Source organism: Microcebus murinus, chromosome 3, assembly GCF_040939455.1.
Source record: "Microcebus murinus isolate Inina chromosome 3, M.murinus_Inina_mat1.0, whole genome shotgun sequence".
Lineage (NCBI taxonomy): Eukaryota > Metazoa > Chordata > Mammalia > Primates > Cheirogaleidae > Microcebus > Microcebus murinus.
Genome location: NC_134106.1, coordinates 39,288,924 through 39,314,809, shown reverse-complemented (window position 1 = coordinate 39,314,809; position 25,886 = coordinate 39,288,924). Strand labels below are relative to the sequence as shown.

Below are 25,886 nucleotides of genomic sequence, written 5' to 3'. Positions count from 1 at the left end.
AAATGTGAACAAAGGAACATGTACTTCTATGGAGTTGCTCCAAGCTTTAGGATAAAGGTGACATTGCAGAAGGCAGAGTGGAAAGATGGAAAGAAACTGAGTCCTTAGTGATATGGCTGAATCCTTAGTGACAGTCCTTAGTGACTAAAGACATGAATCTGAATTCTTGGTGACATAAACTAACCCAAAAGACTGCCCTACCTCTATACTTTTCAATTTCAGGAACCAATACATTCTCTTATTGTTTAAGTCACTTTAAGTTGTGCTTTTTTGTTACGTGTGATACAAAATATTCTATGCTAAACAGTTGCCATTTGTTGAGAGTCAACTATATGCCAGACATTGTAATAAGTGTTCTACAAAGACTAAGTCTCACAACCACATTTTTTCAAATTGTGGGAAAATACATATAACATAAAATTTCCCATTTTAATCATTCTTAAGTATACAATTATGTGGCATAAAGTACATTCACAGTTTTGAGGAACCATTACCACTATTTCCAATCACAATCATATTTTTAGGTGAGTATTAATATCTTCATTTTACTAAAAAGGAAACTTCCTCGGAGAGGTGCATTACACCAGTTAGTGATATAGTCCGATTTAAATCTAAGTCTGCCTGACTACAAAGCCCATATTTTTCTACTTCATTATAGGGCCAAATTAAATTATCAAACAAGCAAACAGAAAATTTGGGTTAAATTACCAGCTCATGGTCTACAACATAGAGATTAGGATCTTGGGAGGAAGAGATGCAACAAATAGGAAACAAGGTAAGGAACAAAAAGTGATTGAAATCCAAGTCATTAAAGGCAGGACACTAGAGGCTGGAGTCAGGGGGAATAAAGGAAACCATTTGGGTTCATGAAGTAGGGTTTGAAAGGGGACTCATCAGTGGAGGCTTCAAGAATATCTGGTTGTACTTGTTCACTCTACTCTGGTTTGTAGGTGAACAATCCTTGCCCTGCCCACTTTCTTCTCCAAAGGATCCTGACCTGAACACTAATAACAAACTATACTTTGAAACAAAAATGCCCTCAATTTTATGTTAAGCATTCATTAACATAAATCACATAATGAAGTTGATCTGTATCAAGAGGGAGACACATCCTGTGGTGGGGCCTGGCCCTCTAAATGAGCTCTGTAATGACGGGAGAGCTCTATTTCCTCCTTGTTAGTAAAGATGGATCCCAAGTAGTGCCCCTCCCACCCGGCAGCCCCCCCATTCCCCCAAACCACAAGCTTCTGGGCTAAAAGCTATCTACCTTTGATGAGTAGCTCTTAATTGTTTACTTTTCAACTAAGGGTTTTTAACTAAGGCTATTAGAACTCTAGAAGGTGTTTAATCTGTTGATCTGTTTGTTTTCAAAAGTCTGACTCCTTTCATTTGTTATCCTGGGTAAGTAGTAGCTTAAAGGGTTTTACTAATACAAAAAGATCAGTTCCTTAATTTTCAATTTCCGTAAGTATAAATTTCTACAGTGTCAGAGGCTGTCTTGAAATGGAGGAAGGGAAGTTCTGAGAATGGATTGGGTAAGACTCCTTGATGTTTTCACACACCAAAACCTGGAACTTCACACCAAGGCCTCTCTTCCAGCTGTGTACTGAACAAAACTACTAACATTTTCTCAAAAATTGTTTTATATATAAATCTACGTAGTGATCTTAATAATTCATTCTCTGCCCACTGATATGAGGGACATGCAGGAATCCTATGGGGCCATGCCATTTGGCATAGTTGACATGTGTATGAAGTTTTATCACCCTTCTTCCTCTAGAGCAGCATCTGGGGAATGAATGTCCATATGTGTGGATGGTCTATTTGGGAACATAGGTTTTTGGGGTTTTTTTGTAAAACAAAACATAGAAAACTGAATTTTTTTCTCATCTTTTCATTTATTACTCTTGTCTTCCTCTCCACCCCATAACTCCTTGCAGTACCCCATCTTTTCAGGAGCCACAGATGATGAGACTGTACCACACTGTGCAGTAGGTAGCACCAATTAAGCAACACTGGATAGACGATGGGGTAAAAGAGAGGCTGAGAATGGACTGGCTCAAGTCACATGGGAGTCCTGGGAAAAGTAGTAATCTGGCACCCCTTCAAACCAATATTCTTTAAATAGCTGAAAGCAGAGAGAAATTCATTTTCTATTAATGTAAAATATATAGCTCTTTATGGTCAAAATAAAGAATTTATTATAAGCATTAGATATGACAATATTTTCACTTATTTGGAATTGTCTTTCATTTCACATTTTTTCCATCATTTATCACTTAAATAGCGATAGCTACTCACTCACCGAGTGGTAAATTATAGTTTAAAAATCTTTCCCAAAGTATATTTACAAGCTCTTTTTTCCCCCTAGTTTTTATGTCATAAAAACATTTCTAATTTTTCCAAAGTACTTGTTCATTCTTCATTTTTCTTTTGGGAATTTCTGAGCTAGTCAACCTCTTATAAGACATGTTCTGGCTTTAAAATGTAGAAAATAATGAAATGTCTCAAAAAACAGTGTCAGAAATCTAGGGTAGAATTCCAAACCCAAATCCTATTCCACCTCTTCTCCCAACTAACTTCCCCAAGGAGGCATGCACACCTGGATCTATGCCCAAATGAGAACCCTAGTACCATCTTATTAGTAAGCAGGCAAATGCCCAAACTTAGAGTGAAGCTTGGGTCATGGCTGGGTAGAAGCCAGGAAGCCTAAGTAAGGCCTCTTACTTTTTCAACTCCAAAACTAAATCTTGGGATCCCTCAAGTGTGTCAGAAGAGAGAAGGGTGAGAGTGAAGATAAGAACAAGGTTTAAGTAGAGAGGCATCAATAGCTGAGCACAACTCTACCTACCTGACCAGGTGCCAGGATGAGGTTGGGCTGCCAGACCCATGGAGTTGGGAACAAAGAGGGAGGAGGAAGAAGATGAGGCCTTCTCACCAGAGGTAGGTAGCCCACTCACCTCCTATGTCCCACCCCCACCACTTCTTGATTTGCTTACTACGTGGGGAAAAAATGTACAAGACAGCCTGCTGCTCTTCAGGGTAGGAAATGAAAAAGCAGGCATTAGGGCCTGTAGAAGATGAAAGTGAGCGCCCATTAATGTCATGATCTCTAGTGAAGTGACTCTAGTGTCGCTGTCCAGACTAGTCAGTTATTCTATGTAGAGGATATAATAAGAGAGTACACAGAGGGGCAGAAGCTTGGGTGGAAGTTTCTTTTTTCATGTGTTCTGGCAGAAATGCAAGGAGATAAGCTGAACCCCCATCCCCACCCCTCAGGCCTCATTATTCTCTCTTTTACAACTGAACTTAATAATCAAACCTTTGTTCAATTAAGACTGTCCAACTAGGAGAGATTAGCAGTTCTCTCAGTTATTACCACTGTTCCTGACTGTAACTTTACCCTAGGCCAAATATTCACTCCATAGTCTATTTTTCATGTGAAATTAGGCCTGCTTATACTGTCCAAAATGGGTCAACAAAGAAGATTACTTTTAAAAGTCCAGATAAAACAAAGAATGGCTGAAAATTGAACAATGTAAAGCCCTTCCCATTAAGTTCCCAGGGAAATTCAAGTCCAAAATGAATTTCTCTTCCTACTGAGAACCTTAAAGCCCTGAATACTCTTCTCTTTAGTTTCCTGATCTTTTCAGTCCCTGTCAGACACTTTTGCTTCAATTCCTTGCAATTTGGGGTTCTTCAGCAGCCACTGCATCTTCTTCCATTACAATAGGTATAGCGCCTTCAGTACCTTCAAAATTGAAGTAATTCACTCAAATATCTGTGTCCCAAAAACATAGAAGCAACTGTGACTCCTGTAGTAACAGCATTGTACAAACAAAATGATGTTCCTAGAACCCAGTGTATAGACCTTGTTTGCTGTTGCCCATCAAAGATTGCAGCAGACTTAGTGTTCTCTTGGGGAAGGGGAATAATGCAGAAGGAACAAAGATGAAGAGAAGAGATCTTCTTGCTTTCTGTCTTGCCAGGATAACTATTAGAACATGTCAGTTTTCCAACTACTACCTGTGAATTTAAATTCAGTTGGGATAAATTCCTTATCAAGAGGTTAACTGTGACACTATGCTTTTAATAAGGACACACTTGACTTTATATACAACATCTTTCTCCTTGCCCCCCCAAACCCATTTTTTCTAGGGACCTATATCCTCCCCCTTCCAGTTCATCCCATCTAGAGCTACAAAAGCAAGTCTAATTAATCTAAGAGTAATCCCCTCACCCTTGCCAGAGAAAGCAATTGAAGAATGGGAATAGGGCCTAATTAGTTATAAAGAGACATGAGGAGGTTTTCAGTGGTAGCATCTCCAATGCCTAGAACATACTAAATCTTCCTTCTTTTTCTCGGTATTCTTTCCATGTTTTGAATACTTCTATTTCCATTTCTCTTTTGAGTCTGGTGTTTCTGGTCAGGAAGTCTAATGTTGAATTGAGCCTAATTTCTACCTATAGCTTTTTTTTTTTTTTTTTTTTTGCATGTGTGAAAACAGCACCCCACGTGTATAATAGGCAACCCTGTAGTCCATGCTTATGGCCTTGCAGCAGATTTTTTTCTAGGTATTGGTCCATCCCCAGCACGAGCGCAAGACTTTAAACTTTATGACACAGCTGTTGCCACTGTTTCCTGCTCTAGAACTCTTTGAGTATATTAATCCTGCTTCCAAGATCCTCTTTCCTAAAGTGTATCTTAGCTGGATAATCACCCTCAACAGATTCCTGAAACTGAAGCTGTTATTGATGCTTCCAAAGGCCATAATCTCAGGATCATCATGAGGTCTAACCTGCCCTCTGACACGTGCTCTTCTTCTAAAACCCCACTTCCTTTAGCTTTCAGATCCTCCAGCCCTTGAGTACCTTGTACTACCTTGTGTATTATTTTCTGCCATTTCTTTCTCTACTCTTGACTCCTGTTCCATTTCTTTCTATCATTTACTACTCCATTCAAGGAAGCCTGGATAAGTTTTTAAATTGTAAATTGCTATTTTAGTGGATCCATTTCTTCCTCTAACACAGATAACCCTTCAACTGCTGCCTTTTTTTTCTTTTCTTTTTTTTTTTTCTAGGCCTATGCATTTGTTTCCTGACCTACTCGATAGACTGTTTCTTCAGAGGCTCCGATAGTGAAAAAAATATCAGGATATTCTCTATCTACCACAAGATCCTCAGTTCAAATATTGCTTGAATGGAGAAATCCTGTATAGGAGGTCTCCTCTCATCAGTTTCAACCAATGTCTGATCTCTACCTATTGTTCTGCCTCTTTCCTTTGGTGTTGTCTTTCCTATATTTTTAAAAAATTTTTCTAAAACCATTCATTTTCTAGGCATATTTTCTTATAACCAGAATATACCTGCTTCCCTATATACAGTGTCCATGTAATCTTGAAATTCATCAGGTAAGGCCTAAAATAACACCATCACCTGCAGCAACAACACCAGTAACAATATTGGCTAACAGTTTACTAAGCCCCTACGAGGCACTAAGCATTATTCTAAGCATTTTATAGGTATTAATTTACTTAATCCTCACAGGAATCCCACAAAATGAGGAATGTTATCATCTCCATTTTAGAGATGCTGAAATAAGCACAGAGAGGTTAAGGAATGTGTCCAAGGTCAAACAGTCAGCAAGTGGCAGAGCTCCCTCTTGGTTTTCCACTCTCACATCTCCCAAACATCTGTCATCTATCAGTCCATTCGTAATATAACACACTTTTATTGTTTTGGCCTAGTCTTCTCTCAACACTTGGTAATTGGTTTCTGCTTTTAAAAAGCAAAAATAAAGATTTACAAGTGTCTACCATAGTCCATCCTAACACTTGAACATAATTAATTTAATAGTGCTCTGTCTGTATTATCCCATAGGGAAGGGTATTAAAGTTAGATTCTATAATTCTGTAAAGATAACTTCTGAGTATCACTGGATTGTGTGCTTACCAAGTTTTCCCACATACACATTAAATTTAAACCCTTAGTTCCAAGTTAATTTTCACTACCTGATAAAATATTATCTGAACATGTACTAAAGAATGAATTTTTGCGGCTTAGTAAGATAAGTCATTCATACTCTTAACAAGGATATTTTAAACAGAGCTGGTTATTCCTGCAGGGAAACCATATTCAGATCAAACTAATTTCTTAAGTGACATAAAAGGAGTGAGCAGCTTTGAGGTGTCTTATATAACTGACTGAGTGCTGATGGCTTGGGACTAGATGATAGAATGACAGAGGAAAGGGAAGCTGAACCTTTGAAATGATAAAAATTATAATTTAAAAATCACAGTAAATATCACCTGCCAGGTATTAGAATGATTAAAGAGCTTATTTTTTTCCACACTGCTATTGTGATAGGTTTTATAAACAAATAATTTTAAGTACACTAACCTGTTAAGCACCAGTAATTAGTTGAGAAAAACAAACGCAAATGTTCTTGAAGAGAGAGCAAACCCTGAGGGAATTCAGTCCTCTGAAATTATGCTAAGTGTTACTGAAATAATTCTGGGAGACTCCTACCCCAAATAAAGATCACCTTTAAATTTTTTCCTGTTTTCTATCATATGTAACTTCTACAATAGCTAATTGACAGGATTATTTACTAACACAGGTAGACCTGCTGATGAATAAAATCCTCTGTAATATATTGGGTTTTCACCAGAAGAATCAAGAAACTATAATACCTGTGACTGGATTGGTAGGTAGTTATGGGATTTGGTTTTGTCATTTCACTTCTCTGGACTTAGTTTCCTTGTCTGTTGAATATAGAAATGAAGGCCGGGCATGGTGGCTCATGCCTGTAATACTAGCACTCTGGGAGACCGAGGCAGGTGGATTGCTCAAGGTCAGGAGTTCAAAACCAGCCTGAGGAAGAGCGAGACCCTGTCTCTACTATAAATAGAAAGACATTAATTGGCCAACTAATATATACAGAAAAAATTAGCCGGGCATGGTGGCGCATGCCTGTAGTCCCAGCTACTCGGGAGGCTGAGGCAGAAGGATTGCTTAAGTCCACGAGTTTGAGGTTGCTTGAGCTAGGCTGACGCCACAGCACTCACTCTAGCCTGGGCAACAAAGTGAGACTCTGTCTCAAAAAAAAAAAAGAATACAGATATGAGATTAAATGATCTCCAAGGTCCATCCTAACAACCCCAAGTTCCAATCTCACTCTGTTGCCTGGGCTAGAGTGCCATGGCATCAGCCCAGTTCACAGCAACCTCCAACTCCTGGGCTCAAGCGATCCTCCTGCCTCAGCCTCCCGAGTAGCTGGGTCTACAGGCGCAAATCATGACGCTCAGCTATTTTTTTTTTTTTTTTTTAGTAGAGATGGGGTCTCATTCTTGCTCAGGCTGATCTTGAACTCCTGAGCTCAAGCAATCCTACCACCTTGGCCTCCCAGAGTGCTAGGATTACAGGTATAAGCCACCGCCCCCGGCCAAGTTCCACAATTTTAAGTTAAGACGGTTTTGAACACTTTTGCACAAATAAGACTTTAACATTTAATCCCTTGAAATAAACTAAAAATATATAGAAACTAATAATAAAGGTATAGAATAATATTTTTAAATATCTCCCAACAGATGTTCCATTATTGTTAAACTAGTGTCTCTCTTGCATTTCATCACCCATCATGGCTCCAAGACAGGGAGCAGAGCAAATGACACCTCAAAAATGAAGAGGATAAAAAAAAAAAAAAGAATGAAGAGGATATAGTACATAAGGAAAGTTCCTTACATACAGGAAGAATATTCCATTTCTTGTAACCCTGGGAGATAATGGAAAGAAGAAAAGAGGACTAGGAAAAGGTAATCAGACCCAGTGTGTTTACTTTCTATCGCCTCTCAGGGTGGAAACTAGAATTCAAGGTATATAGTTGATGTATTCACACAGATATAGAGAAAACTGAGAAAGTTGGGGATAGTGGTTTGCTTTCATGGGCATGTCTGTGGAAGGCCGAGACCTCTAGGAGCTCCACCTTCAGCTTGACAGCATGTTCAATATGACATGGGGAGAATAATGTTAACACTGGGGAAGGGAGGTAGCTCAATAAATAAGCCCAAAGCAAGGCTCCTGGATCATCAAGGCCTACGTGTGGTGTTTAGGGAATCCAGAAGTGCCCATTGAGTCTCACTGAGAAGACTGAATGGTATCATAAGGATTAATGGACCTGTAGAGAATTAGGGTTGGTGCAAAGAGACTGCAGTATGTGGGGCAAATGGCACGGGTATAGATTTTAGCAAAAGGAAAATCAGCATGACACCTCAAAAGACAGAAATGAACAGTTTTATCTATGAAGATAACAGTCCTGCCATCAGACCATACCTGCCACTCCATACCAGAGGACAAAATAAGGACTGGCTTTTGCGGCTTCGACGCCCTTTCCTGATGCCAGTGTAAACCTCCCCATCCCTCAAGGTTGCTACCAGCCACTAGTCACTGTGAATTAGAAAAAGCTGCTCCCTTTCTCAAGCTGCTTTACTTCCATTTACCAGAAAATTGTCATAATATGCTGATTTTGTTAGAACAAGCATTTTACTGCCACATACCAGAGAATTGTTGAAATAAATTTAGAAATCTAAGGTATATAAAAGATACCACTTATACAATATCCAACACTCCTCTACTTTCCTTCATATCTTGAAATGATAGGGAGGTAGGGAAATAAAATCTGAAAGATGACATTTATATTTTAACACATTGAAGTAATGTGGGGACTTAAGATTAAAATTACAGAAAATAAACAAGCTACATATTTCCTTTGTACATCTGAATTAATGTAAATAAATCCTCAACTCTGCCACACCAAAATACAAATATTTTATGACCATGATTTTGTCTTTTATTTTATTGGTATTTCCTATAACACCTTATATATTCATGTATACATGGAAGGAACCAATAAGTAACTGTTAAATGAAAAAGTAAATTTTTAGAAAAATCAGAATTATGGACACACTTATGTGCAGTATCATGTAATTTCCCTGTACTTTTACTTTTTTCCCTATGTTCCTTTCAACAAAAACTAAAATTTTACATAATTACACCTAGCTAACAACTATAAACATTTAGTTTTCCGGTTGTTTTGTAACAGCAGCCCTCTTCAGATATTCGTTTGAGCAGGAAACATTGATCTAAGTTTCTACATTTTCTAGACCAAAGAGAGATCATCTCATAATCACAGACTTTTAAAAATTGAAAACAGGGCTATGTAGTCTAAAATAAGTTCTCATTTAAAAGACTGTGTGTGTGAGGGTGGGAGGGGGGAACTGATGTCTAGAAAGGTAAAGTAATTTGCCCAGAGTCACATACCAAATCTAGGACTCAACACACTACACAATACTGGCTTGCCTCTCCTTTCTCCCAAAATACACATTCAGCCTTTTTTTTTTTTATCATGCTTTGTAGTTCTTTATCTCAAACCTAAACAGTAATCGATCAAACTCAAATGAGAGCGAAATCGCCCAAAAGTATGAAAACCAGAGACAGGTGAATTGCCAATTTTTACCACATCCCAAAAATGGTAAACAAAAATGAGAGGGGGAGAATTGAGAAATAGTACATTTTCAGTCATCATAACAGCAGCTGGGGGAAAAAACGCGTTTTCCTTGGGGAGAGATTATGTCGAGAGGACCAAATACAGATACAAAAGATACTTTATCTTGGGGATTTTTCTTTTCCTTTGAGTTGTGGGACCTAAAAAAAGAAAAATTGTAAATCACATAAACAATCACGACCTCAGCACATTTACATTTACTTCTCTCATATATTATTTTCTCCAGCATTGTATACACCGATTTTTCAAAGAGCAAATCAAATTGACCAAAGATCAAAATTTTTCAAGGCTTAGATGACCCCTCTTAGACTACGATTAGACACCGAGTGCAAACTTCGGTTACCAAATTTAAAGCTCAGTAAAGTAGATCTCCAAGGTTTGCAAATACCCTTAACTTGGCTAAAGGGCACAGAATCTCTAGCGCTCCCTACAGCTCAGATTTTGAACCCACCTTCCACAAAAAAACCCGAGTTACCAAAGATCGGCTCCCTCGCTCCACTTTTTTTCGGCTTAAAAAATCGGGTGAAGGTTGGGGTGGGGGGGGAAGGCTGAAACGGCGAACCGAAGGATTAATCACTTCTCCCCATTACATCAGCAGCCCCCGCCCTTTCCTCTGAGCACCTCCTCTCCCAGAACCGTCGCTACGCACTGGCGCTCTCTTCGCCCACCCCCTGCTCTATTATATGCCCTGATACCTCCCCATTATCACCCGCCCCGCCACACTCCCCCTTTCCTCTTTCCCCCTCCTCGGCGGGGGAGGTAGGAAACCCGAGAGAGGAAACAGGGCGTTGAAGGAAGGGACTTCGCGATAAGAGCGGAGGCGCCATTGGCCCGAAGGTTGTATGAGCGCCTCCCATTGGCCGACTGGCCGGAATCCCCGCCCCTCTTCTTCCCCGCCTATTCACCCCTCCCCCCGCCGCCCCGCGGCCCTCCCCCGCGCCCCTGGCCAGCCCCGCGGCGGGGAGGGACCGACTGGGCGAGTGGAGGCTCCGGCGATGTCAATGGCTCCTCCTGCCACGGAGCAGCAGCAGAAGCAGCGGCGACGGGGCTGAGGAGGAGGAGGAGGAAAGGCTCCTTTAAGGAGGAGGAACGACGACGCCTCTTTTCCCCCCTATCTCCTCCCTTCACACTCATTTCCCCTTCGCCGAGGAGAGAAGGGGGGGGAGGAGAAAGAAGAGGCCGAAGAAAGAGAGAAAAAATTCCTCACAGAAATCTCTTTCAGGGGGTGTGGGGGGGAGGAAGAGGGAAAAAAAGAGCCGGGCGCCCCCTGCTCCCTCCCTCCCTCTCTTCTCCTCCTTCTCCCTTCCTCACCCGCCCGCCCACTCCCCCCGCCGCCGGAGACGCCGCTCGGGAGTCGGCGGGACCGGGATCTGTCTCCTTAGCCGCCGCCGCGCTTCGCCTCGGGATCCCCAAGCGGCGGACGCCCTTTCTTTCTTTCTCTCGCTCTGCCCGTCTTTCTGTCTCTGTCCCTCGCGGCCGCCCCGCCCGGCGGCCTCGGCCTTCCCCGTGCGTCAGGCCCGCCCGGCCGGCCTCGCTCGGTCTCCTTCTGTCTCCCCGGGCCTTTCTCCTGACTCGGGGTCCCGCTTGCCCCCTCCGCCCTTACCGTCTCCCCTTCCCCTTGTCCCCTCTCCTTCCTCCCCCCGCTCCCCACCCCCTTCTCCTGCCCCGGAGCTCGCTGTGCGTGTGCGTGTGAGTGTGTGTGTCCCTCCGCCAACGCCGCCACCTCAGCCCGGCAAATGAACTCCGTCCGAGCCGCCAACCGGAGACCCAGGCGAGTGTCGCGGCCGCGCCCGGTGCAGCAACAGCAGCAGCAGCCCCCGCAGCAGCCGCCGCCGCAGCCGCCCCAGCAGCAGCAGCCGCAGCAGCAGCCTCCGCCGCCGCCGCAGCAGCAGCAGCCTCCGCCGCCACCACCGCCGCCTCCGCCGCTGCCTCAGGAGCGGAACAACGTCGGCGAGCGGGGTAAGGCCGCGCTCCCTCCTCGCCGCCCGCCGGCTCGGGCGCCCGTCCGGCCGGGCTCCGCGGAGAGGGAGGCCGGGGCGGGCGGGGGCGGCGTGTGCGCCCCGGGGGTGGGGGACGGAGGCTGAGCGGAGGCGGGTCCCCGGTGCCGCAGTGTCAGCCCGGGCCGGGCCCCGGCCGGCAGGAAAAGCCGCGGCTTTCCCACTCGCCCGGGCTCTCGCTCAGGCCGCGCTTTGTTTGGTTTCGGGGGCTCGGCAGCCTCCACCCCCACCCATCCCTTTGGCTTCCCGGCTAGCTCGCTGACCCCGGGGGAGTCTGTTGGTGGCTGGGGGGAAGGCGAAGGGTGGGATTTCCCCCTTTTCTGCCGCCTTCCACGGTTTAGTCTGCCTCTTTCTAATGGTAGGTGGGGGGAACGACTGGGACTGATAGGGCGGTGGGGTTGGCTGGGGAACTTGTTTTTCCCCTTTTACTGTGTTAGTCTCCCCCTTCCTGTGGAGGAGGGGGAGAAGGGGAATCGGAGTGGTCTGTGGTGTTGGCTGGGGAACTTGTTTCCCCCTCCCCCCTCCCTGGTCACGGGGTAGGGGGAGCAGCGACTCCTCTCCCAACCCCACAATGTTTGCTGCGCAGTTTGCCTTTAGTTACGGAACCCCTGAGAAGGACCCGTTAAATCAGGACCTATAAATAAATAAATATAGAATCCATCGGCCATTTCCAGCCCCCTCCCTCGTGTGCAGTGCAGTTACCCTCCCGCTCTATCGACACCCCCTCGCCTGTCCTCCCCTAGCGACCCCCCACGCCGCGGTGCTACCCTCCATCTCCTAGTGGGGTTTGAACGCCCCTTCCTTTGAACTGGCCCCTTGGGATTGTGTGTGTGTGTGTGTGTGTGTGTGTGCGCGCGCGCGCACACGCGTGTGTGTGTGTGTGTGTGTGTGTGTGTATGTGTGTGTGTTGTGTCCAAGGCCTAGTGAAATGTGTCATTTGGACCCAACTGTGCAGCACTGTCTGGTAACCACCATTGTCTAAGGGTTGAGACTCCCCGGGGTTGAATTCCTGCTTTAGCAAAAATAATGTTCAATTCTGCTTGGTTGATGTGGTTATTCTGGGAGGTTTATGAGGTGGGGCTGTTGCACCTTTGGTCTCCAAACATAAGTATTCTCTTTATTAATTAGCTGCTCGCAATAGGAGTGGAGGTCAGTACCGTATTTATGTGTACGGTTGTTGTTTTAAGGAGAATTGTTAGGAGACATTTTGCGTGTTTTAGTTGACGGATTAAGGTTAATTTTATGTGCGTTGGTTGTCACACCTCCTTTGATTAAGGGGATTGAGGTTAAATGTCTTTTTAAAATTATACAGTCTTAACTGTTTCATTGTACTGGATCAAAATATTTAACTAATGAAGGAGGGAGATGTTAATCTGAAAAATAGTTTAAAGGGTTTTCACTAGTCACTGTTACAGATAGTCTTTGAGAATGCAGTTTGCTATATGTTGCTTGAAAGAATGTGATGTTTCAAGCCAGTTTGAGGTCTTGTGCAACACGATTGGTAATGTTTTAATGTTTCTTTGATACATTTACCAATTTATTTTGTAAATTAAAAAATTTTGTAGTCTCATTTTTTTTCACATAATGCACATCAGAGTTTTTCTGGTGTTCCATTCACATATTCAAATATCCTTTCATAATTGGCACTGTATGTAATAGAGTTGTCAAAATTTTTTGAGAAAACGATGACACTTGGTTGAAATCCTAGCATTTAATATTAAAGATTCTATTGCTACTGTAAGCTTTTTGAAGATGTAGTGATTTGTTAATAACATTAGCATTGAATCAAAACCTGTTGGCTAAACTTAATTTAGTCTCATTGTGTATTTTAAAATGTTTATTCTGAGTCTTCATTTCATGATTGTGTGTAATTTCAAACTTAGTTGAAATAATTTTCTCTTGGACACTTCATGTGTTCAAAATTATTAGCTACCATAGTCTATTTCCATTTCCATTTGAAGTAAAGTGACTTGGTTGTTGGCAGTCAGTCACATGTTAGAGTATCAGTTTTCTTTTCATTGATGTCCATAAACTGTCAAAGATGTTCATGAATCACAATTTAAGTATGTACCTCACCAAATGGTAAATGAAATTCACTGTAGAATTGTTGCTTTGCTGCAGCTTGTAGAAACTGTTCTGGAGATTCTGTGTTGGCACAGAGGGGAAAAGAACTTGCTGATTAGCCTTCAGGGAAAATAGCATGAGTCTTTCAGAGAACAAATAAATGGCCTTAAAATGAATAACATGTTAAGATGAATTAGAAAACAAAAATATAAAGATTTTATTAGCCTTATGTAAAAATTATATCATTCTCTGAAAAACTCATTTTAATTACATTTTTAAAATGTATAATTCATATGATCAGAAGTTAAGAAGAATGCTCTTGATTTTAAAAGTTTCATGGAACATGCAAAGTGTCACTGTTTATACTTTGGAAATGAGTGGTTTTATTATTTGTTAGTTTAAGAATATGCTGAGTTTAATCATTTTGATAAGGTAATCAAGGAACTAAAGCTAACAAATGTTTGTTTTATTTATTTTTTTTTTACCTTTTACTAACTCTTGCATTTGGGTCTTGGATAGAGTTACATAATAGTGGATCAGATAACTTTCCAGGTGGGGAATCAAAGTGAGACTTACTGTTTTAAGACAACTTAATTTAGTCCAGTCTACATATAAAATCACTTATTTTATATAAAGATACACTTTAGGTTTTTTAGTGGTAATAAAATAGTTACAAGATAATATTTTTTTCAAGTAAAAATTCTGTGAGACTGATTTTTAGCTGATTCTTCACCCAGGTTAGTATAAAAACTTCCTTGACACAGCTTTTAAATATGTATGTGCACACAGATATATATGTGTGTGTGTATACACTTATATATCATGGCCCACATTTCAAGAAGAAAGAAACTGAACCTAATAGAGTGAAGTCTTATGAGCATTCTTCAAAGTCTTCCATGGAGGAGGATTTCTTACACCCCACATTGGGAAATATTAGCTTGGATATCTCATGAAATATGTTCATTCTCATTGTCTGAAATGATCAGCTGTCTTAAGACTGAATACTAATCATTAGCCTTTTTAGTCTCTTAAATTCCTGAATTTGGAATTTCACATACCACTTTAAGCTAGTAGAAAATAATTTGTGTTCCACATAGTGACAGTTTGATAATATATGCTATAATTTAATGAAACTGAAAGTAGTGTGGGATTGGATTTTTGATATTTGTTGTTTTCAAATTCTAAAAGGATTTAGCTTTGCAATCTGTTCTGCTGAATTTATCTTTATTGTAGGAATGTATTTTGTAATCTTTTTCTAGATGTATGGGGAAAGCTTACAAATCTACAGAAGTAATATGTATTCTGATCAGTTTTTAGTTGTTAAAATTAATTATTTTGAATAGGTAATAGATGCACATAATTTAAAATTCAGAAGTCTCTTTTCTATACCTGCCTCCAGCTACTAAATGCTCCTACCTAGAACCAATCACTATTATTAGTTTCTCATTTATCATTTTTTTCTTTCTTGTTTTACTTTTCTTTCTACAGTCTTCTTGCAACATTTTCATAATTTCTCATTTATTATGATTTAATAAAAGATGAAATTTGATTTCTGAAAATAATCTTGACATGGGAGTTTTTGAAAAATTGATGTAATTTTTTTTCCTGGTTATCAGAAAAGTCAGAACTATCTTGAAGTGCTGACAATTTAACTATGTTATATTTATAGTTTAAGAAATTTAATGCAATGTCTTAAATTTTGCTATTCTAGTTTGAACTAATCCTATAAAAACTTAGTCTCTTTAATCCCATATTTGTGAGATAAAAAAAAACTCACCTATGAACATGGAATTATAGGGTTTTTTTAATTGAACTTGTTGTAATAATTCAGTAATGTAGGGTTACATAAAATATTCCTAATGGAGCTACATATTTATAATATGCACTAGCCAGGACACTCCTTGGTATTCTAGTCATGTATGCTAGTTATACCTTCTGTGGGATTGGTCTAGCTCATGATATTCTACCTAAAGTTTCTTCCTACTATTCATAGAATAAGGAACCTCTGCAACCTTAATAGATAGAGGAGTTCTAAACAGGAACATGATTTTTCCTGTTTTAAGAAATAAATACTGTGGGACACTACTCTCCCTTCTTCTGGTGGCTAAACCTTCAAAATATATCCCATGAGCGAAGTGCCACCCAACATTTTTGTGTGTGTGTGAAGCAAGCCTGTTTTCTCAAAGCTTAGAAATTATTTGAGGGATAGAAATGGGGTAGTATTGGTGTTAATGTTAAAGTTCTGTTGATGAGGCCAAAGGGCTGTCCCTTTACTGCTTTTCTCTTTCTTTACTGGAAATTCTGGCAAACCCAAGAAAAGGCCAACCAGCTTGGAGACCGACCAGGTAAGGTAAGAACCACCAGTGGTTCCTGACCTGTTAGTGAGGACCCCTCGATTTAGATTTGGCAGAATTCAAGGCTAGTGAGTATTTCCTGTTTTGTTTTGTTTTTCTATTTGTTTTTAACTTTGAAAATGACTAGTGTATAATAATGAGTTATTTCAACCTGAGGTTTCTTATTGTCCCTCTGTTTATCCCTAACTAATGTTACTTTTATTAATATTTTGTGTCCATCTTGTCCCGCTTATTTCTGAAGTGTTACTCTGTTTTAGACCTTCCAATTCACTAATTTATCAGTCCTTGAATTACATTCTTGTTTTCCAGAGAACTCTGATTATTATGTGAGATTGTTGGCAATGTATCCCCCAAATTGCAGTTGTTACCCTCTGAAAATAAAATTATGAAGATACAAAATATAGTCGAGAAGTATGATGTAAAGAGTTCTGAGTTAAAGTCAGTAAGACCTGGGTTGTAATCCTGGCTACACACTCGATTAGCTATTTGACATTGATTATGCAATGTTACTTCTCTGAGCCTTACTTCATAATCTTTAAAGTAAGGAAAACACCTGCTTTTATAGGACAATTGTAAGGATAAGAGATGGTAAAGTACTTAGCACATTGCACCTGTTTTTTAAGTATTAAAAAAAAACCAAAGGGATTGTATCAGCTGTATGTAAAATTAAAACCAAGAGCTAAAATGTGCATGAATTGTTGAAGAGATTCTGGTATACCCCAAAATGCAAGCTAGATGACTTGGTATAACCTCAGAAAGACTGATTTTTAATTGTAAATAAGCAGCCTTGCATCTAATGAATTGCAGTATTCTTCGAAAAAGAATAAGAAAACAGAAGAATAATAAATATTATCTAGGTTTTTGCTATGTGTTAGTCTATGCAAGATGTTCTTTCTTACATAATATCTCATTTAACCTTTTAAGCAATTCTATGAGGCAGATTTTATTATGTCTTTTTTAACAAATGAGACAACTGAGGCTCACAGTTACACAGCAATGAAGATGCATAGTAAGTAGCAGAAAAGAATTTCAAAATTAATTTATATCAAACCCAGTCTTTCCATAAACATTTTTGATATCAAAATACATTTGGCAGAATATCTCTGCCACTTTTAGGGGAGAGAATAAGCTAGTCATTACAGCAGATTTGTCCCCATATCCTAGTCCATCTATCCTATTGGAGACAGATGCCTTAGTCTGATGCCGTTGATTGTTGAATCATCTGGTTTCACATTTTCCAAGTAACCTTCTGATCATAATTTTACCTCTCATGTAGATTTGTCTTAAGAAGAGACTGCACTGATTGACCAACGTATTTTTCTGGCGTGTTGATGAGACCATTAAGCACTCATTATACAAAGAAGGGTAGATTTCCCCTGGATTTCTCATAAGTTATGAATAAAGGGTATTAACTCATTTTAGCTCGTGGTTATAGAATGGACTATTTCAGGAGGGAAAAAATGTGAATTAAATTAGTATTAGACTTTAGTAGTAATTTTGACTGGTTTGTGGACTGAATAAGGGAAGGGTCCTCACCATAGTTTTATGTGTTTACTATAGGCATAGCTTAGGGTTTTTATATATATTTGGTTAACACAAGAAATGTGCTTAAACTTAATCCTTAGAAAATAGAGAAATGAAACCAGCTAACTTCCTTTACATAATTTATTTTGGTTGAAGGCAAGTATCAAAAATATTTAATTTATTTTGAAAATGAATACATTAATCGCATTTAAAAATTTTTTTAAACACTCAAAATAGCATGTTAAAGCAAGTATAAGTTCTATATGTTAATAGCTTACTCTCCCAATTTCTAAAATTGCAGTTGTCAAATATTCTGCTCTTCTAACAAATGGCTATGGGACTATGTTAAAGAGGGGGAAAAATTATCAAAAGCTTTTCTCTCATATGGTGACTAAACCTTAAAAAACATTAAGAAATACTTTCATGTCATGAGAGATGTCATTCATTTTTTTTTGTGACAAGACCCTACTTCTCTATGTTCTCAAGCTTAGAAATTAAAGGATAAAAACGGAGTAAAAACTGGTGCTTTAAATTGTTTTTCTGATAATAGTGATAATTTCAGTTTCACTCTTTTCCCCTAGTGAACAACACCACTCATTTTCCAGATGGCTGAGTGGGGTTGTGGTGGAATCCTTTGTGAACGTTTTTCTTTAGTGTGGAATTAACTGGCTACTGTGTGGGTTCAACCTTTAGCATTGGTGTTTTTGGTACCATAATAAACACACCTGACTTGAATCACTTTGGCCTTTACTGGTTTGCCAACTGTACTTGGGTTTTGATGCTTGCTTGCTAGCATTCATGGTTTAGAGACAACAATTCTATTTTACATCTAAGTATTTTGAATCTTGCACCCATAGTATACAACAGAATATATATATATAAGAACACGTGGCATTGTGAGAATCTAACACTTACAAGGAAAGGGGTAGGGAAGAAGAAGAGCATACAATTCTATTTTGTATTCACTTGTTATATTTTGAAATGGAAAGGATTAGTATATGTCACTAGTAATTTGTTTCTTCTCACACAATTGACCATAAGTTTTTTGGGGGAAAAAAACAGGCTTTAAGAAGAATTAGAAGTGAATAGAATTTAACAAATGAAAAGTAGGAGTCTTCCCAGGCTTTTGTATCACAGCAGAGAAGAAAGATCAAAAAAGATTTGTTTGAAAGAAATAGAAGTTGGGGTAAGGCACTATTTTGAAATCTAACATTTTTATTAGCAGAATGGTCTTACGGTAAAGGAAATTGTGGAATACCTTACTTTTCAAATAAGGTCAGCTATATGTTAAAAGTAGCCACTGAACTAATTCACAGTTGTGTATGAAAGTCTGATATCCTCATAATTCTCTGAAAGGTATTGCGTTTTTAAGAGACTATTTATGATTACTTGTTTTACTCAGTTTTTGGTATTTTAGGCCTAGTAAAAGAGATAGGAGAAATTAAACAATTTGGAGAAAGACTTTCTGGGTAGGAGTGCTTCTTTGGAGACAGGTAAGCACATCAGCAGAGGGGAAGAGTAGAGGATTCGTGCAAGAATCATGTACATTATATGTTTACTGCTTTTCCTGATCTACTTTTGATTTCAAAATTTTTCTTAAAGTTTCACTCCTTTTTTTTCAAAACACTAATTTTGGGTTGAGGATTGAGATGGAGAAAAGAGAAGTAGCGTTGGAGCAGGTAGGAGTATATATGGGTCAGTTGAATTAGCAGCAGTCATTAGAAATAGAAACAGTCTCTCTGTATATAGTTTATATATATAATATATGCTATATGCATATCTTTGTATAGTTTTTAAATCATAGAATAATTTTTATTAATCTTTTAAATTAAGCTTTTAATTCAAGTAAGTATACAAATCATCGGTATACAGGTTGATGACTTCTCACAAAGTGAACACATCTGTGTAACCACTAATATCTAGATCAAGAAATAAAAAACTGCCAGCATCCAAGAAGTGTCCTCCTTGAGGGCTTTCCCTGTCACTATTCCCAATCCCATCTTGGATTGGTAGTACCTGTTTTTGAACTTTTTGTAAATGTATTAATTCCCTAGTATGTACTGATGTGTCTGATTTCTTTCCTTTCATATTTGTTTGTGAGCTTCATTCATGTGGCATGAGTTTATTTTTGTTACTGTTTAACATTACATTGTATGAATATTTTACAATTTATCCATTCTATGATTGAGGGACATAGAGTTTTTGTTTTTAGCTGTCAGGAATAGTGCTGCTATGAGCATTCTTATGTGTATCTTTAAGTAAACACATGACACATTCCCTCTGAGTTTTATACCTCAACATAAAACTTGCATTTTCCCAAAGGCAAAACTTCCATTTGCTTTAGAAGAAATGGAAGCTAAAACAGCTTTAAGACATCTGAATATGGCCTCTCATGATTATGTTGCTAAACTAATTGGAAAGGATGATTTTATTTTAAATATTAGGGTATGTCTGCTCTTACATCTTTAACAGTTTAGTCTTAGGGCTTATGGTTAATCTTGTCCACAAAAAACAGTGGCAGAAACTGCCATGTTTATTTTCATTTTTTGTAGATAGCCGTATTTAGTGTTACAATATGCTAGGTTATTTCAAACATTGGTTTTTGTCCCCACCTCTCCCCCATAAACATTGTTTTTGTGATAAAATCTTTCATAAAATCTTTCATATTCAGATTTGAGTCTTTTAAACTTCAGAAAAATAAAAATTTAGTAGTTTATTTTAATATTTTATAGGTATACAAAGTCAAAATCTAAGGAATTTTTTTTTTGGTGGGGTACAGAGTTCTGCTCTGTCACCCTGGTGCAGTGGTGTCATCATAGCTCACTGCAACCTCAAACTCCTGGGCTCCAGCACTCCTCCTGCCTCAGCCTCCTGAGTAGCTAGGACTACAGGCAGCCGCCACTGTGCTGAGCTAATTTTTCTATTTTTTGTAGGGACAGGGTCTCACTCTTGCTCAGGCTGATCTCCAACTCCTGAGTTTAAGCTATCCTTGCATCTTGGCCTCCCAGAATACTAGGATTACAGGCATGAGCCACTGTGCCTGGCCAGAACTTTTTTCAATAGTGAGAAAATTTACCTGTCAACGTTACTTTGATTTTTCTCCAAAGATTGCAGGTTGGGTTGCTTTGAGAAGGAAGGACATCTTTTTTATAATTGTGTTAAAGCAAATACTGTGAACTTTAATAGGTGATTCTTAGCCTTCCTTCCAAAAACTGATGCTTCTTTTTGCTGCTGAAGTAGTCATAGGTATTTTTGTTTCTCCACTTAAGTTTGGGACCTATCTCTTCCTTTAAGCTTATCTGTTTAACTCCTGTGTAAATATTTTGAAATTATTTGGTCAACTCATTTTGTTTCTGGGTTTCTGCATATCTTCGATTATCCTTTATCATCTTATAGCTAGCTTCTTACAGTCAGTTTATTTTAAAATTATAAAAATATCACAGAAAAATTGGGACACATTTTGCTCTTAAAGATGTTTTTCTAGTCCTTGTCTGGACCTATCCATTCCCAACATAAAGGAGGAAGGTGAAAAAGTGCCTTTGCCAGCATCCTTGATAAGCTCTTCAGGTGAAAGCTTATATTAAAGTGTGAGTGGCATATAAACTTATATTCCCCCTGATACTAGTATCCCCTGAGAATGATAGATGGGTTCTGTTCTTAAGGAACTACTTGCTTGAAATTGACAGTTTAGTAACCTTAGGTACCAAAGGAGGAACATTGCTCTTTCAGCGCTTACCAGTCCAGTGTTAGTGCTAACAGTTAATCTTTCTTTCTTGTCCACAAAAAGCAATGTGAAGGAGACTTTCTTTACATTTTGCTTCTTCTCCTCCTCCTCTTACTTTTAAACAGATAGCTACATTCAGTAAATGTTGCCATGAAGTTTGGGGATATGGAGACTGAGCTGCTTCAGAATGCCTTTTTCTCCCATCTCTTTTTCCAGAATGGCTTCTTAATCTCATTTCTAAATTAGGGGATTTTTGGATAAGATGACTTCTGAGATGCTCTGAAATTCTTTCTGTATCACTTGAGTTACCCGTATAAATCAGTGAGGTTTAAATTTGTTAAATATTACTATATAGACATAGTTCTTGACCTTATGGAACTTAAAATGGAGCTAAGAAACTGGATTTAAATAAAACTTGAGATTGGGGCTAATTGCAAGTAAGTTTCTTGGTATTGTTTTCATTGGCTTTTTTTTTTTCTCTTTTTTATCTATGCCTATTCTAACAGGTAGAAATCAACTTTCCTATTAGTTAGATTAATAATTTATCTCCTGATCTAGCCTGTATTTTTCTGCCTAGGTAAAATACATATGTATTTTTAAGGATGTAGATAAATATTAATAGATCTATCTATATATTTATATTTCTAGTTATATATGTATAACTGGAATTTCATTTGTAACCTTAGCCTTAGGCTGTTTGCAAGACCAGAGTCTGTTAGAGTTTTCTATGAAATGCTAATAAGTTGAAGATTTGTTACAACCCCTACTGTCTGGTATGGTAGTTATTCTACTCTTCAATCATTTATTGAATTACCTTTGTATCACACTTCAAAAGTTGTTGCAATCCAGTGATTGAGCTAAGTCATAGCATCTTTAAGTGATTAAAAAATAAACATGCGCCTAGCAAAGGAAATTCTGCAAAGTTGGGGTCATACATATTGTGTTTATGCTGTCATTGTTCTTTATTATATAGTCATTGTTTTGCCCTTGTGTCGGTTTAGGTTATTAAGTATGAAATGTCCGATTTCCTTAGTACTAAGATTGACAGTTGATATCTCTGACATGTCACTTTGACACTTCTTGTTTTGTGTACTGCGGAAGTACATCCTCAGTCTTTCAAATGCATCTTTTGGCTTGTGATTATCAATCCAAAAACAATTTTTTAGAGCAATTTTGTGAAACCATGGATAAGTCAAAAATTCATGTTATTTTTGAATGTGAGTTCTGTCATGGAACCAATGCAGTGTAGACAGTTTGTAAGTATTAATGAAGTGTTTGGAAAGGATGTGGCTAATGAATGCACAGTATGCTGATGGTTTGAGCAGTTCCATTCTGGTGATTTTAATCTTGAAAATGAGCCATGTGGGTGACCTGAGACCAAGGTGGATAATGATGAGCTGAAAGCTGTTAGTGGAAGCAAATCCATCTCAACCTATTCATGAATTAGCAGCAAGGTTTGGTGTTACTATTCCAACAATATTGGACCATTTGAAACAAATAGGCAAGGTAAAGAAGCTGGATAGATGGGTTCACATAAATTAAATGAGTGTCAGAAATAATCTGGAAGCTTGCCTTTCTTTGGTGTCACGACATAAAGGCGAACCATTTCTACACCATATTCTTATGTGATGAAAAATTGATTCTTTTTGACAACCACAAGCATTTGGCACAATGGTTGGATAAAGATAAAGTGCTTGAAACACACCCCAAAACTGAGTATTTATCAAAAAAAAAAAAAAAACCCAAAAAACGAATGGTGTCTGATGGTCCAGGGCTGGTATTATCTACTACAGATTCATGAAACCTAGTCCGTAGATTACAGTGGATGTCTACTGCAACCAGTTGGATGAAGTGATGAGGATGCTTGTGATTAAGTGGCCAAGATTGATCACTAGAGACAGGCCAATCCTCTTGCAAGACAATGCTTGACCACATGTTGCATGAACAGTGCTGCTCAAACTACAGAGGCTAGACTTGGAAGCTCTCTGTCATCCACCATATTTACCAGGCCTTGCACCAACTGACTGCCACCTTTTCCAGGTTTTGGACCACTTCTTGAAAGGAAAAATATTCAGTTCATAACAAGATGTGGAAAACGCCTTTTGTGATTTCATCGCTACCCACTCTCCAGGCTTCTTTGCTGCTGGCATAAACAAGCTACTCTTAAGGTGGCAAAAAACTGTGTGGATAGTTTAGGTTCATACTTTGATTAATTGCACTGCAATTAATGTTTAAGAGATAATAAACTTCTGATTCAAAATCGGACATTTCATATTTAATGACCTAAGTAGAAATTGAAGGTAGGAGTGGCAGGTTTAAATGAAATTATATATTGCTTAAAATCTACATACCTCAGTTGCAGAGATAAAAATAACACTGTTTCTTTATAAGCCTCTATAATCCTACATACCAAGTAGTAGTTGTAACCCCCAGGATACCTTTATGGATCTTTCTGATTCTTAGTTTCTCTGTTGCAGTATATCTCAGGGAACCTGTACTCTGTTTCTGCATCATTTGAGAACCTCTTAACTGAATAGCATTGAAAAACTGATCTGGGAGCTCTGGATATAGGGAGCTTGACCAGGGTTTTTAAAGTGGTTTTAGAAGACCAGGAAAATGTTATATACCTATCACAGATGTGCAATAACAACACATAAACACAGTAAAACTGGGAATATACATTCTTGATTTGGTGACATCTAAAAATTTTGGGTGAAATCTTGAAATGATGGAGGTAAGGTAATTGGTTATTTTACATTTGTTTTGCAAGTACTATATATGGAATCTGGAGTGAGGAAAGCTTCATGACATTGGTCTTGGCAACCATTTTATGGATGTGTCACCTAAAGTGTAGGCAACAAAAGTAAAAATAGACCAGTGAGACTACATCAAACTAAAAAGCTTCTGCACAGGGAATGGGAGAATATATTTGCAAACCATTTATCTGATAGGGAGTTAATCTCCAAAATATTTAAGAAACTTCTGCAACTCAGTAGCAGAAAAACTAATAACTCTGTTTGAAAATGGGCTAAGGACTTCAGTGGACATTTCTTCAATGAAGACAAATGGCAAGCAGGTATATGAAAAAAAAAGCCTCAACAGTCACTAATAATCAGGGAAATGCAAATCAAAACCACAATGAGATATTTCCTCACTCCTGTTAGGATGACTATTGTCAAAAAAACAAAAGACAACAAATGTTGACGAGGGTGTGGAGAAATTGAAACCCTTGTACACTGTTAGTGGGAATGTAAAATGATGTAGCTGCTGTGGAAAAGTGTAGAGGCCATCAAAAAGGTAAAAATAGAACCATTGTGTGATCAGCAGTTCCACTTTCAGGTATTTATTCATAAGAATTGAAATTGGGATCTTGAAGGGATATTAGCACTCTAATGTTCATAACAATATTATTCATAATAGTCAAGATGTGGAAACAACCCATATGTCCATTGACAGATGAATAGATAAAATGTGGTATACATACAATGGAATATTATTCAGTCTTAAGGAAATTCTGCAGTATACAACAACATTGATATACCTTAAAGACATTATGCTAAGTGAAATAAGCCAGTCACAGACAAATACTGCATGGTTTCACTTACATGAAATTATCTAAAATAGTCAAATTCATAGAATCAAAGAGTGGAATGGTGGTTGCCAGAAACTGGAGGGAGGGGAAAATGGGGAGTTAATAACCAACAGGCATAAAGTTTTAGTTAGGGAAGATGAGTAAGTTCTAGAGATCTGCTGTACGTTATATTTATAGTCAACAATAATACACTTAAAAACTGGTTAAGAGGGTTAATCTCATGTTAAGTGTTCTTACCAGAATGAAATAAAATTAATTAAAAATAATAATTTAACCTGATTGTGATGTGAACTCATACCACTTGGTTGATGACACTGTCCACATGTGGATCATTTTAAATTTGAATAAGAGGGCCAGACATGGATGGCTCACACCTGTAATCCTAACACTCTGGGAGGCTGATGGGGGAGATCACTTAAGGTCAGGAGTTCAAGACCAGCCTGAGCAAGAGCAAGACCCTGTCTCTACTAAAAATAGAAAGACATTAATTGGCCAACTAAAAATAAATATAGAAAAAATGAGCCAGGCATGGTGGCACATGCCTGTAGTCCCAGCTTCTTAGGAGGCTGAGGCAGGAGGATTGCTTGAGCCCAGGAGTTTGAGGTTGCTGTGAGATAGGCTGATGCCATGGCACTCTAGCCCAGGCAACAAAGTGAGACTCTGTCTCAAAAAAAAAAAAGAATAAAAGCTTACACATTACATTTTTCAATGCTGAAAGTGTTTCAAATGCTTATTAACTTATGGACATTTTTTGTATTTGTATTCACATAACTTTAGGATGATAATCGGCTATCAATTATAGGATATGAGGATAACTGATGGATCAGGGAGTCAGGTTAGGATTCAAAACAATATTTGATATTTGAGACTTTGAGCCAGTGATGCTGTCTTTCCAAGATAAGTTTGTGACTGTAGCATAGAATTCTTTTTGCATCATATAATTTTGTTATGGTAGTAAATATATACAAATAATATTTTGCTTATATACCCGGCTGAATGATGGAAGATGGAGATTTAGTATGCAAACAAACTGGATGGTTAGAAAGAGAGGTAGCTATTTCTTCTACAG

The 25,886-nt window shown here is 38.7% G+C and overlaps 1 protein-coding gene and 1 long non-coding RNA gene across 3 annotated transcripts in view; one reads left to right on the top strand and one right to left on the bottom strand.

The window, feature by feature from the left end:
• Positions 1-3,420: 3,420 nt before the first annotated feature.
• LOC105866300 (uncharacterized) lies at positions 3,421-10,244 on the bottom strand. The gene is made up of 2 exons (XR_012918554.1): positions 10,038-10,244; positions 3,421-9,702 (listed from the first exon to the last, which is right to left on the bottom strand). It is a non-coding gene; the product is annotated as an uncharacterized LOC105866300 (long non-coding RNA).
• A 276-nt stretch (positions 10,245-10,520) lies between these two features.
• Positions 10,521-25,886, top strand: part of FBXO11 (F-box protein 11) — a 91,289-nt gene continuing 75,923 nt past the window's right edge. Inside the window, exon 1 of one of the 2 annotated variants that reach the window (XM_012755558.2) lies at positions 10,521-11,521. In XM_012755558.2, the coding sequence (XP_012611012.1) occupies positions 11,299-11,521 (223 nt within the window). In that variant the 5' untranslated portion in view covers positions 10,521-11,298. Of the gene's footprint in view, positions 11,522-11,669; positions 11,918-25,886 lie in introns of those variants that run through there. The other variant, XM_076000724.1, reaches the window with a different exon arrangement.